The sequence below is a fragment of the Stegostoma tigrinum genome, chromosome 30, assembly GCF_030684315.1.
Source record: "Stegostoma tigrinum isolate sSteTig4 chromosome 30, sSteTig4.hap1, whole genome shotgun sequence".
Lineage (NCBI taxonomy): Eukaryota > Metazoa > Chordata > Chondrichthyes > Orectolobiformes > Stegostomatidae > Stegostoma > Stegostoma tigrinum.
In genome coordinates, this window is record NC_081383.1 from 7,814,011 (window position 1) to 7,829,449 (window position 15,439).

The following is a 15,439-nucleotide window of genomic DNA, read 5'->3' on the forward strand; positions in this document are numbered from 1 at the left end:
GATGATCTATTGTTACTGGCTAAGTGTTCAAATCAAATAATGCTGGAAATATGTTTAATTCATCACGATATTCTTCCATCACCAACTTGTGTATGTCACTCTACTGCGTATGACAATGCTTCAAACCAGACATAACTCAAGACTGGAAGGAAAGAAACGGAATCAACCTGTGATATTGGGAAGTACATGTGGATACAGGAGAACATTTCATTGTTCGTATCAGATAAAAATCCTGATGACAATATTTTCAATGGTTCTCACTGAGACAATTTGCAGAAATATTATAAAGGGAATAATCAGAGACTGGCAAGTAAGCTTCGCTGGCAAACAACCAAAATGCTGGCTGCACAGTAGTAGTGGAATAAATTCACAACATGGAATGTTTTCACCCGATGGAGGTTATTGGGGGATAAGTGGTCTTGAAGGGACAGCCAATTAGGAAAATAAAAACAAAGTTATAAAAAGGAGTAAGTGAAAAGAGACACCATGCAGAATTACCATATTCATGAAGCCTGGGTTATTCAATAAACTTGCCAGATCGAACCCACCGCTGCCTCCTGTCTGGGTGAAAAAGAACAAATTCTCTGTAAGCTAAAATCGAGAGGATTCCGGTTGCGAGAAATGGGAAAGAAGACTAATATCAATCATAGAGTTATACAGCACAAAAACAGAGCCTTTGATCCAACCAGTTCATGCTGACCATAACCCCAAACTAAGCTAGTCCCACCTACCTGCACATGGCCCATATCCTTCCAAACATTTCTTATTCATAAACTTTATAAAAGGAACCTGCATCCACCACAATCCCTGGCAGTTTATTCCACATACGAACCACTCCTTAAAACAAAAAATTGTCCCCCATGTCTTGTTTCTAAATTTCTTCCTTTCACCTTAAAAATATGCCTCCTAGTAATGAGATCCCCACCCCAGAGAATAGGCACCTTCCTTTCACCTTATCCATACTCCACATGATTTTATAAAACTCTATAAAGGCCATCTCTCAACCTCTTATGCTCCAGTGAAAGAAGTCCCAGTCGATCCAGCCTGTCCTTTTAACTCAAACCCTCCATTCCTGGCAACATCCTGGTAAAATCTTTTCTGAACCCTCTCCAGTTTCTGCAGTCTCCACATCTGGAGAACAAGTCCGCTCGACTGTCCGATCAATCCTTCTGCCAGTTCAGGAGTTGGTCAGCTAAATTTGAAGTAAACAATTCAACTAGTTTCCACTCTCAAATAAAATCATCCCATTCGGATAACAAAAAGGAAACTTCCCAGCTCTTGTACAAAGAGTCACTTCATTCTTGAAGTGTATCTGCCAAAGGCAAATATTTCCATTGTCTCTCCTAACTTGCCATAATACCTGGTTAAAAGAGTGCTGTGTGTAGAATTTGCCCTTTTATTAAAAACGGAAATGTTGTTTACAGCCAAACTTGCACAACTACAAAATACAAATTGGCCCCATTAAGTTGCTGCACTGACGTACAGAAAACAAATCTGTTGGCCCACCATGCTCAAATAAGTAGACCACAGAGGACAAAAGGAAATTAACAGCAAGTGCTGGTTGCAAAATAGCGGGCACAAAATGTCCATGCTGGGATGGCTGGAAGCAGTAGATTCCTCTTCAAATACGCTTGTAGAGATTTCAGGATTTATTCCAACATTAAACAACAGATTGAACTGCGAAGACACTACAGCACAGAGGTGTAATCTTGCCTTAAATTGCAGGCAATTGTGATCAGCTAAAAATAAATCTATCTTCAATAAGGCACAGGTGGTATGGCCACCAAACGACACCCACAAAATTTAAATTTAAAACTTTACAAGATTTGTGTATATTTAAAAATATACTTGAATTCACAACACAGGACAGAGACCATTTAGCTCAATTAGTCTATGCCAGTGTTTATACTCCATAGGAACTTCCTCCACTCTAATTACTTATTACATTGTGCGCATATCCAATATTTCTTCCTCCCCTGCATAAACATCAAGCATCCCATAGAAGCATCGATGTTGTCTTCTTCAATTACTCCACATTGTACAAAGCTCCATTCTAACCCATCAGTGAAATGGAATTCTAAATGCTTCAATCTGCTGATGATTGTACAATGTTTGTGCTGCTTCATTTCGAATCAAGCATGAATTCACTGCAAGTTTGCAAATCCACCTAGCTCATAGAGAACATAGAACAGTACAGCACAGAACAGGCCCCTCATTGTGTGTCTTCATGATTGGAAATCATCAGACCTCAGGAGAGTGAGCACCATCTGCCCACTCTTTCCTTGCATTTGTGTTCTCTCCTAGAAACACCATTATACATCTTTTTTGTGCACTCTCTGGTTCTTCAATATTATTTCTGCCAGTAGAGGCACTATATTTCAAATATGGTTTAACCAGGATTCTAAAATTTCTAACCTGCTGGTTTTTGTAGTCTATTCTCCTAGAAATGAATCTAAGTAAATCATATGCACTTATTACAGCTTTAGCTTGAATTGCTGCTTTTACATCCACACTGCTATCCTTACATATTTCTTTCCTCGGCCTCATCTAGATTCTTTCAGAGACAAGAGTCTTTCACGCGTGACTAAAATGAACCTGTTCACAGGATAAATAGATTCAGTTGTAATGGAATACAAGTAGTAACTTTCTTTCCTCAACCAGTGAATCACTGTGTCCCTTAAAATATCCTTGCTGAAATTGGCCACTCTGTACTGTTTGGGGATCAATCCTCATAATGCGTTACTCACTTACAACTAAATGAAGACATTCCCTGCTGAGGCAGTCTGGGGTACCTTATTTTAAAAAGTTTATGAAGACCAGCTCTATGTTTTCTCCACCATTCTGCAAAGGACATACAACCGAAGTAGCCAATCTTCTAAAATTCCTTTATAAATTTAAAATCATGCACATGATCATGCAGGATTTGCAAAACTTGTTTTCGAAGATTTCCAATATCTACTTCTAAAACAAAAATAGACATGTAAAACAGCACGGTACGGCAAGAAACAGAATGTTTGTTCTACGGTACCAGGTGGATCAACTCCATTACAGTGTCAGGAGGCTTTGATATCTATTCAACATGGAATAACAACACACAGCATTTCAATCTAGAGATGTTCTGCGCAGTTTCTTTCCTATGACAGTGTAACTGACTAGTACAAATAGCCTCTCTCTCTACACCCCCCACCATCGTTGTACCCCTTTTGCTAAAAGGTTCCATACTTGACTTTTTTGTTAAAAATGTCAGTGCTTTAAAAAGTCAGAAAAATTGAGAAAAAAAAGAGAAATACTTGGATTTGAAAATACATTATTTACTCTCATTTCACAGAATTGCTGGAACAAAATTCTGGAACAAAATTCTGGACCTAGTTTCTGTACATTCATGTTACTATAAAGACAAGCCCTTGTAAATTGATCTCACACAATAGTCTGCTTTTATGTGAACATAATCTTCTGTCCTCACGGGATGTACAGATCCTTATTTCATTTCAGCACTTACTGGACTCGGTGCATCCTTGATCTTCTGTTCTGCTATACTGAGGTTTGCTTTATAAGATTCATTTTCAGGGTCCAGCTCCAGAGCCTTTTTATAGTAATTAACTGCATCACTGTATTTATTTAGACTAGCCAAGGCCAAGCTGAAAGGAAATCAAATCAATTAACAGTCTTTATCTCGATAAATAAAAAACACATTTATATTTTAGATTTCTACACAAATGTGTAAATATGAAATGCTAAAATTTCATGATAAGTGTGCTAGGATTTCACAAAAAAGCAATTTAAAAAAAAACTTTCATTTAAATAGTTTGTTTTATTCTTTCATTGAAATGTGGGCCTGGTTAAGGAGGGTAGCATTTGTTGCCAATTCCTAATTGTCCTTATACTGAGTGGCTTGTTAGGTCATTTTAGAGGGTATTTAAGAGTCAGTCAATCACATTGCATGTAGGCCAGACCGAGTAAGGACAGCAGATTTCCTTCTCTAATGGATATTAGTGAATCAGATACATTTTTATGGCAATAAATGATAGTTGTCACAGTCAACTGTACTGAGACTAGCTTCCAATTCCAGACTTAATAGAATTTAAATTTCCCCAGCTGCTATGATATGATTCAAGCCCACTTTCTCAGAAAAATCATAAAATTATGATTAATTATTCGGTGACATTACCTCTACAATGCAATTTCCCTTCACCACATCCAAAGCCCTTCACAGCTAGCTAATTATTTTTGAAGGTCAATCATTTCAAAGAGTAGCAACAATAATAAATGACTTTTCTTAAATGACGTGTTAAGGGAAGAACTTTTAACATGATTTTGAAGGATATCTTGCAACATTTTTTTGAATCATACCATGGAATCTTTCTGCTACCATCTGGGCAAGCAGAAGGGCCTAAGTTGAAACTACTAAAGATGGCAGAGTTCAGATGGTCTCTCGGCTCTCCAATAAAATACCAACCAATGTAATGGGTTCAAGTCTATGATTCAAGGTCAAGACCCTGCATCTCAAGAGATGAACCATCTACTGAATAAGTCAAGAGATACTTGCACCTCAGGTTGGGTAGTCTGACTTGTCAATGATGAACAGGACATTTAAACACACTTCAAAGATTCAAATATACCTTTATCTTCTCCAGACGCCAAAATAAGATCAATTGCCTACGACAATTTTTGCAGTTTACATGACAGTAAATAAAACAGAAGCTCTTATTCTGTGCTTGAGATCTTTCCTCTTCCTCATGCAGAGTTTAAAATCTCTACTGAGATAGAGAACTGAGACTGTGGCAAGCCAAAAGAGCCAATGCTGAATGAGGGCAAGATTTTAACTAGGTTATCTCTGAACATTACGAAATATATTATGCCACACCAACAATCCGAAACCATCTTGTTCCTTTATTTGATTGCACTTATCCTGAACTTAGAATTACTTCTTTATTCCTTTCCCTATGACGTTGAAGCTCTGTTTTTAACTATTTACGAGTTAAAACAACAGCAGTTCAACAGTTTATTATTGGAATTATTTGGGAAGAATTGTATTGATGCACCTTAAATAACAAGGGTCTTTTTTTCCTTTAATCAAGAGAATGCAGCTCATCTTCCATTCTCACTTTGTACTCCACCATTTTAAGTGGAATAATATCCCAAGTACTGCAAGAGTCACAAGGAATAATTAGAGCTGTGGTTTGATGAGGTAATAAATAGGGATGGGGAAGTCTCAAAAATATAAACACAAAGACAAAGAATCTTCATAGAGAGATTGTGGAGCATACGGTCACGAGTGAGAATACACACAACAAAAGTTAAGATGAACTGAAGTAAATAGAGGGTTGCAGAGGGAAAGCAGCTGAGAAGGACATCAAGCATAATTGAGTCTGAAGTGGTAAAGAATTCTGCAGATGTACAACCCTTTGAAAAATTCCTTCTCATCTCGGTCTTAAATGGACTCTCCTTTATCTATCATATATGTCATCTCCTCAAAATTCTAATAAATTTTGTTAGTCATGATTTCCTCTTCATGACTCTCTAAATCTAAAATTTAAATGCTCTACTAATACATCCTTTATAATAAACTCTAACATTTTCCTAATTAAGCTAACTGGTCTATAGTTACGTGTTAATTTGGCTCCTTTCCTTTTTGAATGATTACATTAGTGTTCCTTGGACTGACCTATCCCCTCCCTACCTATACTCTCCTCTCCACCTATTTTCTTTTCTCTCCATCTTCGGTCCGCCTCCCCCTCTCTCCCTATTTATTCCACAACCCTCTCCGAAGGAGGGTCTAGGCCCGAAACGTCAGCTTTTGTGCTCCTGAGTTGCTGCTTGGCCTGCTGTGTTCATCTAGCTTCACACTTTGTTGTGCTAAATTCTCCTTTATTATTGTCATGTTTCCGAGAGATCATTCATTAAACCTGCCTCTTTACCTATTACAATATCCAAAACAGCCTAATCCCCGGTAGTATCCACAGCACATTTTTCTTAGAAACTATCCCAAATACACTATTTTTTAATTCTTCATTGCCATCTCTGCCAATTTGATTTTCTCCAAACTACACAACAATTAAAGTCACCCATGATTAATGTACTTCCATTTTTACATGCCCTCATTACCTCCTGAATTATTTTCTGTCCTACAGCACAAACACATTTGTTGCTTTTTAAAAAAATACTTGTACACTCTTGTTCCTTCCTGTGTCACTCTGAATATCTGCACCACCACCATATCCTTTCACTTGCCTTCACATAAAGCTTCCTCCCACTAATTAGTTTAAATGAAAGTGATAACAGAGGTGGAAATCACCAGTCAACACAATGGAGAGGAACAGAGATCAGAAACTCAAGTTTGAATTGAGTAGGATGCTCGGATTACAAATAGTCTGCTTCAATCCAAAAAAAACTAAGCAGACTGAAGTCAGTACAAGGTTAGGGAATGATAGCTTTGATCTTCCAATCTCAACTCAAAGAAATTCATTTAATCCATGACTCAATGGAAGAAGGCAAAGATCAAAGATCAAAGATTTGGTATTAACACATCTCTGGAAACAGACTTGTCACACCAGTAGTAGCTGGGTACCTAGTCAGGTCAGTTGCATAAAAATGAGCAGTAGCTGTAAAATATCTAGGACAACGGGAACCTAATAGCTTCAATTCCTATTATTAAAGTTGCAAAAGGATGGCTGTTTGACGTACAAGGGAAATGGTATGTGGAAGCGTTCGCATGCATTAAATACTTTATTATCCAACCGCCTCTCCCGCAGTGTCACAATTTATCGAGTTAAAGGTTAATCTTTAGACACTATTCTTGCAGAATGCCATGGCGACAATTAGTTTGTATGCAGTCTTGGACTCAAATCACAAGTATGGAATGAGATAAAGGGGATAGAAAATGAGAAACAAAAGTAATAGATAAAGCAAACCCAAGTTAGCATAAAAGCCAACTGGCCATCACTGCCAACTTAAGCTGAAGGGGAAACATTGCCACCAGAGGGTCCAATGTCATTTTATTGCTGCTGCCACCACTTGGTATAGCAGCTACAGTCCTATGGGATATATCTTCTCACAAACAATCCTCCATCCAAAATATCAAGGAGAATTCTTTACTCAGTCTTGTGGTTTAGGTCACAAAATTTACGACTACACTGCAATGTATTTTTTCTGAAATGTCAGCACAGATTAAAAATGAGAGAGATTCATTGCCACATATTCAAACAGTAAAGGCTCAGCTGGTGAAGACACTGAGTAGTGAATATACAGACCAGGCTTCGTCTGTGGTGTGGCAAGTCATCATATATCAAATTACTTTGAAGATGCACACCTGCTCTCGGAATTCTGGGTTAAGGGGACAAAAAAAAATACAAGATTTCTACTGCCATATCTTTGGTAGCGAACTCCAGCAATGATGTGGACATCCAGTACTGACGACATCCTCCCATGTTCGAGTTGGCTAGATTCATAAATGAAGAGGGTCTACTTGAGTAGAGTGCCCAGAACCCTCCAAGAGAATTTTTGGAAGTGGATCAGGAGAGAAATGTGTCTTTAAAAAAAAAATAAGTTCTACTTACCCCATTCTGCCATAAGCTTTGCTATAGCTTGGGTCAAAAGCTATTGCCTTTTCACAGTCTTGCACTGCTCCAGTGTAGTTTCCTAATTTACTCAATGCTGCTGCCCTGCAAAAGAACACAAAAATGGTGACCAGCAAAACCAGGTAACATTACATCCAATAAAGCTGGGAATTCCCCATGCAGATAGCCTTAAGGCCTTCCGTTTCTTCCTGATCCGCAGACCTGACCAGTCCCCCTCCACCGACACCCTCATCCACTCAGCCAAACTCGTCCTCACCCTCAACAAATTAGAACTCTTTTTTTTAAAAAGACACATTTCTCTCCTGATCCACTTCCAAAAGTTCTCTCGAGGAGGGCTAATGGTAAGATTCTTAGTAGTGTAGATGAGCAGAGAGATCTCGGTGTCCATGTACACAGATCCTTGAAAGTTGCCACCCAGGTTGACAGGGCTGTTAAGAAGGCATACAGTGTTTTAGCTTTTATTAATAGAGCGATCAAGTTCTGGAACCAAGAGGTTATGGTGAAGCTGTACAAAACTCTGGTGTGGCTGCACTCGGAGTATTGTAAACAGTTCTGGTCACCGCATTATAAGGAGGATGTGGAAGCTTCGGAAAGGGTGCAGAGGAGATTTACTAGGATGTTGCCTGGTATGGAGAGAAGGTCTTATGAGGAAAGGCTGAGGGACTTGAGGCTGTTTTCATTAGAGAGAAGAAGGTTGAGAGGTGACTTAATTGAAACATATAAAATAATCAGAGGGTTAGATTGGGTGGATAGGGAGAGCCTTTTTCCTAGGATGGTGACGGTGAGCACGAGGGAGCACAGCTTTAAATTGAGGGGTGAAAGATATAGGACAGATGTCAGAGGTAGTTTCTTTACTCAGAGTAGTAAGGGAATGGAACGCTTTGCCTGCAACAGGAGTAGATTTGCCAACTTTAGGTACGTTTAAGTCGTCATTGGACAAGCATATGGACGTACATGGAATAGTGTAGGTTAGATGGGCTTCAGATCGGTATGACAGGTCGGCACAACATCGAGGGCCGAAGGGCCTGTACTGTGCTGTAATGTTCTATGTTCTTTCGATTCCTCCCACTTCTTACAGACTAAGGGGGTGGCCATGGGTACCCACATGGGCCCGAGCTATGCCTGCCTCTTTGTAGGTTGTCTGGAACAGTCGCTCTTCTGCACCTACACTGGCCCTAAACCCCATTTCTTCCTCCGTTACATTGATGACTGTATCGGCGCCGCCTCATGCTCCCAAGAGGAGCTTGAACAGTTCATCCATTTCACCAACACCTTCCACCCCAACCTCAAGTTCACCTGGACCATCTCCAACACATCCCTCACCTTCCCAGACCTTTCTGTCTCCATCTCAGGCCACCACCTACAAACCAACATCCATTTCAAGCCCACTGACTCCCACAGCTACCTGGAATACACTTCCTCCCACCCACCTTCCTGCAATAATTCCATCCCCTATTCCCAATTCCTTTGCCTCTGCCGCATCTGCTCCCAGGATGAGGCATTCCACTCCTGTACATCCCACATGTCCTCATTTGTCAAGGACCGGAACTCCGCCCCCCCCCACAGTGTTCGAGAACGCCCTCGACCGAGTCTCCCACATTTCCCGTACCTCATCCCTCACACCCCATCCTTGCAATAACTGCCCAAAGAGAATCCCTCTAGTCCTCACATACCACCCCACCAACCTACAGATACAACGCATCATCCTCTGACACTTCTGCCATCTACAATCCGACCCCGCTACTAAAGATATTTTTCCATCCCCACCCTTGTCTGCCTTCCGGAGAGACCACTCTCTCTGTGATTCCCTTGTCCGCTCCACACTCCCCTCCGACCCCACCACACTCAGCACTTTCCCCTGCAGCCATAGGAAGTGCTACACCTGCCCCCACGCCACCTCCCTCACCCCCATCCCAGGCCCCGAGATCACTTTCCACATCACACAGATGTTCACCTGCACATCCGCCAATGTGGTTTACTGCGTCTACTGTACACAGTGTGGCTTCCTCTACACTGGGGAAACCAAGCAGAGGCTTGGGACCACTTTGCAGAACACCTACACAGTTCGCAGTAAACAACGACACCTCCCAGTCACGAACCATTTCAACTCCCCCTCCCATTCCTTAGACGACATGTCCATCCTGGGCCTCCTGCAGTGCCATAATGATGCTACCCGTAGGTTGCAGAAACAGCAACTCATATTCCGCTTGGGAACCCTGCAGCCCAATGGTATCAATGTGGATTTCACAAGCTTCAAAAAGCTCCCCTCCCCCCCAACTGCATCCCAAAACCAGCCCAGCTCCTCCCAGCCTCCCTAACCTGTTCTTTTTCTTGCCTATCCCCTCCTCCCACCTCAAGCCGCACCTCCTTTTCCTACCTACTAACCTCATCCCACCCCCTCGACCTGTCCGTCCTCCTTGGACTGACCTATTCCCTCCCTACCTCCGCACCCATACTCTCCTCTCCACCTATCTTCTCCTCTGTCCATCTTTGGTCCGCCTCCCCCTCTCTCCCTATTTATTTCAGGATCCTCTCCCCATCCCCCTTTTCTGATGAAGGGTCTAGGCCCGAAACGTCAACTTTTGTGCTCCTAAGATGCTGCTTGGCCTGCTGTGTTCATCTAGCCCCACACCTTGTTATCTTGGATTCTCCAGCATCTGCAGTTCCCATTATCTCTGAACCTTTTAATACGGGATTTTGCTGTAATGAAGCAAGTTAGACACCTATGAATCACTTCCATCACTAAAAGTCAATGCAGTGCCTCAATAAATTGCATTCAAGTAAACATCAAACGTCAGGATTAATTTAAGAGATATCATTTCAGCTAAATAAAAAAGGTTGCCTAGAAGACAACTGAAACACCAGCACCACACTGGAACTTCATGGGAGTCAGCGTACAGAGGTGAGTGAAGTTGCCATCACTAAGGGGAAGCGGAGAGAGCTCTGAAGGTGGATAAATCACCCAGACCACATATCCTGCACCCCAGAATTCTGAAGGAGATAGCTGAGAAGACTGTAGACGTATTGATGATGATCTTTCAGATACCAATGGAATCAGCGAGGTCCTGGAGTGCTAGAGAATGGCTTATGTAAGACTCCTATTTAAGAAGGGAGGCAGGCAAAAGACAGGAAACTATAGGCTGGTTAGCTTGACTTTCGATTGTTAGTAAGGTAGTACAGTCAATTACTAAGGATAAGACTGCAGAGCACTTGGAAGTACATGGTAAAATAAGGCTAAGCCAGTACTGCTTTGTCAAAGGAAGGTCATGCCTGACAAATCTATTAGAAATCTTCAAAAAAAGGTAACAAGCATGTTAGACAAAAGGGCAGCCAGTGGACATGATCTATTTGAATTTCCAAAAGGCATTTGGCAAGTTGTCACAAAGGAGGCTGCTAAACAAGAGACCATGATATTAAGGGCAAGGTACTGGCATGGATCTAGGATTGGCTGATTGACAGCAGCAGTGAGTGGGACAGAGAGAGCTCTTTCGGGATGGTCGTTGGTGACTAAAGTTCTGCAGGGGTCAGTGCTGGGGCCACAACTATGCACGTTATTCATTAACAATCTGGATAAAGGAACAGAGGGCATTGCTGTTAAGTTTGAAGATGACATTAAGATAAGTGGAGTGACAGGTGATGTCCAAGAAGTGCGGAGACTGTAGAAGGACTTGGACAGATTCAGAGAATAGCAAAGAAGCAGCAGACAGAATATAATATGGGAAAGCATGAGGTTACACATTTGGGTAGAAGAGGTGGTATAGACTATTTTGTAAATGGGGAACAGATTCAGAAATCTGAAGCACAAAGAGACTTGGGACTCCGAGTTCAGGATTCTCTTCAGGTTAACACGCAGGTTCAACTGGCAGTTAGGAAGGGAAATACAATGTTTGCATTCATTTCAAGAAGGCAAGAAAAGAGCAGAGACATACCACTGAGGCTGTATAAAGGTCTGGTCAGACTGTGAGCAGTTTTAGGCTCTGCACCTAAGGAAGGATGTGCTGGTGTTGGAAGAGATCCAGAGGAGGTTTACAAGAATGATCCTGGGGATGTAGGTCTTGTCAGATGAAGACTCTGGGTCTTTATTCAAATTGAGTTTAGAAGAATGATGTGGAACCTCACTGAAATTTATGGCATACTGATAGGCCTGGATAGAGTGGGTGCGGACAAGATGTTTCCACTAGCAGGAGAGACTAGACCCGAGGGCACAGTCTCAGAGTGAAGGGACAAACCTTTAGAACTGAGACAAGAATGAATTTCTTCAGCCGGGGTGATGAATCTATGGATTTGATTTCTTATGTCAGAGGTACAGCGAAAAGTGTTGTTTTGCATACTTTTCAGACAGATCATACTATACAAGTACAGCAGGTTACAGCTGCTGAGAAGGGCGAGAGCCAGAGCAAGAGACAGAGATCAACACTGAGATAAGCTCTAGATTAGTAAGGGGAAAAAGGGTTATGGGGAGAAGGCAGAAGAGTGGCAGCGAGAAACATAATCAGCCTTGATCGAATGGTGAAGCGGATTCAAATGGGCCAAAAGACATAATTCTGCTCCTTTCTCTTATGGGTATCAGGCAGAACCCAATGATTGGAGTGACTCAAAGCTGACACGCAAAGTACATATGCCCAGAATCCACGAGTTCATGACTTGTGAATTCACCTATATCCACACCAAATAGTAAGTTGCAACAAAATTCAACATCTATGTCAAAACTCACATACACATGATCTTTAACAGGCTCTGCATTCGTGAATTTTGTCATTTGTAGGAGTTCTCAGAAACTGAACATTCGTAGATATGGAGGAATGACTGCACGCATATGTACACATTTTTCACATTATTAATTTGAATATATCATACTAGTATATAATGTAGCACACATCTATAAGTGGTTTGTAGACAGGGTCAGCAGTCTGTTACAAAACCAAATTATTCCACGCAAATATTTTGCCAGGCTAGCCTATGCTTTTGTTTTTGTGAATTGCCTCATTCCACGTTTTTCACACTGCTCGAGTAAGTGCAAGACTAGGGAACTATAGATAAAAAGCCGAGAGGCAAAATAAAAGATATCACTGAACATGAATGTGGTCATTGATAAATAGCTCATCCGAAGTTGCTTTTCAGTTAAGGATTAGTTTGTACAAAGGTTGTGTCAATCTTTCTGACATATAGAAGAAAACAGTACAGGTATCCATCATACCTATTGCAATAATAAACTGCATTGCTTGGATTCAGTTCAATGGCCTTTGTGTAGTAATCCACAGCACACTGGTAATTTTCTACTTTCATTTGCTCATTTCCTAAATGATGAAAAGAAAATCAGAATCAATTCCATGTGTATTAAGGAAGCCTGGGTATCATTTATGACCTAACTTGTAATCAGACAGCAGCTTTTAAGGTTTGAATGCACTTCTAAAATCATGAGTCCACTGCCGTTTCCAAACTGTTTTCTTGCTCATTCCTTTCTATTTTTTACAGCCTGCAATTCCCAAATTTTAGTTAGTTAAAGCTTCAAAACATTTCAGTAACTAGAAATGGCTCAAACATAAAGTGCTAATATATACATACATGTTACATAGAAGCTAAATATGGATGATTAAAAGTAAACATCAAATGGTCATTAACCTCAGGACAAACTGAGGTTATAGGTTGCCTATTTCCAAAGATAAAACAGTTTCTTTTAAATATTTCCACAAGATTCAACAAAATTCAACAGACAGTAGGTCTCATACTAAGGTAGTAATAGAGCCATGCTCTAGAACTAGAAACCACCAACTTATTACAGAATCATATACCACTAAAATATAAATTGCCTTGGGCTACTCTGTCTGAGCCAGTTTTTGGGATATTCAATTGATTCAATATACGTTTTTAAAATAATTTTTTTCTGAATGTGCCATCTGTAGTAACCTTTGTTAACTGAAGAGATTTACAAATAAGATTGTAGACCCTGGTAGGTCAACTATACTGACTCTTCTGAAACTGAGGTAGAAGTTTTAAGTTGTGGATCTAGGTAAATTACCAGTCCAAATACGGAAGGTGGGTATGCCAACTCAGCAAAAAGTCAAAAGTTCATGGCCAGAAGCCATGTTTGATCCAGTAAATAAATTTAGGTGCGGCATTATGAACTGAACACACATTGTGACAAACATTCACCGCAAGCAATGATTTTTACCTTCAGTTTTCAACTGCTCAGCTTTTGCAATATCTTCAACAGTTGGAGAATTAGGCACAGAGTGCACAATCACATTAGGTATCTCCTGTAAACAAAATGTGGGGTGGGGGAAGAGAAGTGTTATATATCTTTGTTTCAACCTCAATATCAGACAGCATACAAATTTTAACCATGCCCTTCTACAGCAAAGGGATTCAGGTAGGATTTTACAAATGGCAAATGTAAAAAGGCATTTAGTCAAATTTCAGCCTAGCATAACGTACTTTGATGTAGGATCTGGTAATATGTTCGAGGAAATGCAAGTTTTATTGAAGCACCATTGCACTTTCAATGCAATGTAGTTAAATATAAGGGCAATTTGGAAATAAACAGAAATGTCTTATTTAGTTTCAAGTAACTTCCACTTCACTAATGCACTTATCTCATGGATCACACCAACTATGCAACTACTTGGAAGTCACAACAGTCAAAGTAGTATGAACAAAACAAAGAAAGGCTTATGCTTGGGCATGAAGGAGGGGTGAAAGAGAGGGAGATGTACAAATTTAGAATATTGTTTATTATTAAAAAGGTCACCCAACTGAAATAATTAGTGTTTGAGAGAGAGAGCATGTTAATTAAATGACTAACAGTCATACTACGATAAAGGTCACAATCACGAATGAAATAGATTTGTTAAGTGACTGAGGATATCTTTGAAAGGACATTTTCCGGTTTTTACCTTCCCTCTGATTTTGGCTTGGCAATAATTTCATGGCAGCAAATGCCCCTGATCACAAAGACTTCACATCACTCAAATCATTCAATAAAGAAGGGCTATGGACTACCAATATTGTTGCTAGACTAGTAATTCAGACTCTCAGCTCAAGTCTGGAAGACACAGGCTCAAATCCCATCATGCCGGATGACAGAAGATGAATCAAATAAAAGAAAGAAAAAAGAATTTGGAATTAACAGTCTAATGACGATCATGAAACCAGTGTCAATTATCAGGAAAAAATCCACTTGGTTCACTATTATCCTGTAGAAAAGGAAATCTGCCATCCTTAACTAGTCTGGCCTATGTGAGACTCCAGAACCACAGCAATATGGTCGATTCTTGTCTGTCCTCTGGGCAATCGGGATGGACACTAAATGCTGGTCTAGCCAGCGATGCCCTCATCCCACGAGTGAATTTTTAAAAACACTATTGGTCTGTCCCTATTCCCTAATGTATCAAGAGCAGGAAAACAGTAACTATTTATCTCTCTAACTTACAGGCACACCGATAATTCCTACGGCATGCTTATATACAATATATTCCTGGCCTTCCAACAGTATAAATCAGGGTTCTTCCAAGTACTTGTCTCAGTCAGATACCATCAGTATCAAATAATTATCATCAACAAAACCCATGGAATTGAAGGTAGGATAGCATGAATCGAAGGTTGGCTAACTGACAGAAGAGAGAGTGGGGATGGGGGGGGGAAAGAGGATGGTGGGGGGGGGAAAGAGGATGGTGGGGGGGGGGGAAAGAGGATGGTGGGGGGGGGGGGAAAGAGGATGGTGGGGGGGGGAAAGAGGATGGTGGGGGGGGGGGGGGGGGGAGAGATGGAGGGATCAGGTATGCAACCTGTCACTATTGGTGCTCCACAGGGATCAGTGCTGGGACCACAACTATATCAGTGAATCTCAAAAACCTAGCATCCAA

General features: G+C 40.8%; 1 protein-coding gene across 2 annotated transcripts in view; it reads right to left on the bottom strand.

Moving 5' to 3' along the window:
• Positions 1-15,439, bottom strand: part of LOC125465720 (small glutamine-rich tetratricopeptide repeat-containing protein alpha-like) — a 47,282-nt gene that overhangs the window by 10,310 nt on the left and 21,533 nt on the right. For both annotated transcript variants that reach the window (XM_048559477.2, XM_048559478.2), the window contains exons 4-8: positions 13,750-13,834; positions 12,775-12,874; positions 7,557-7,661; positions 3,500-3,638; positions 499-561 (exon numbers count right to left, since the gene is read on the bottom strand). In XM_048559477.2, coding sequence (XP_048415434.1) covers positions 499-561; positions 3,500-3,638; positions 7,557-7,661; positions 12,775-12,874; positions 13,750-13,834 — 492 coding nt within the window. The remainder of the gene's footprint in view (positions 1-498; positions 562-3,499; positions 3,639-7,556; positions 7,662-12,774; positions 12,875-13,749; positions 13,835-15,439) is intronic.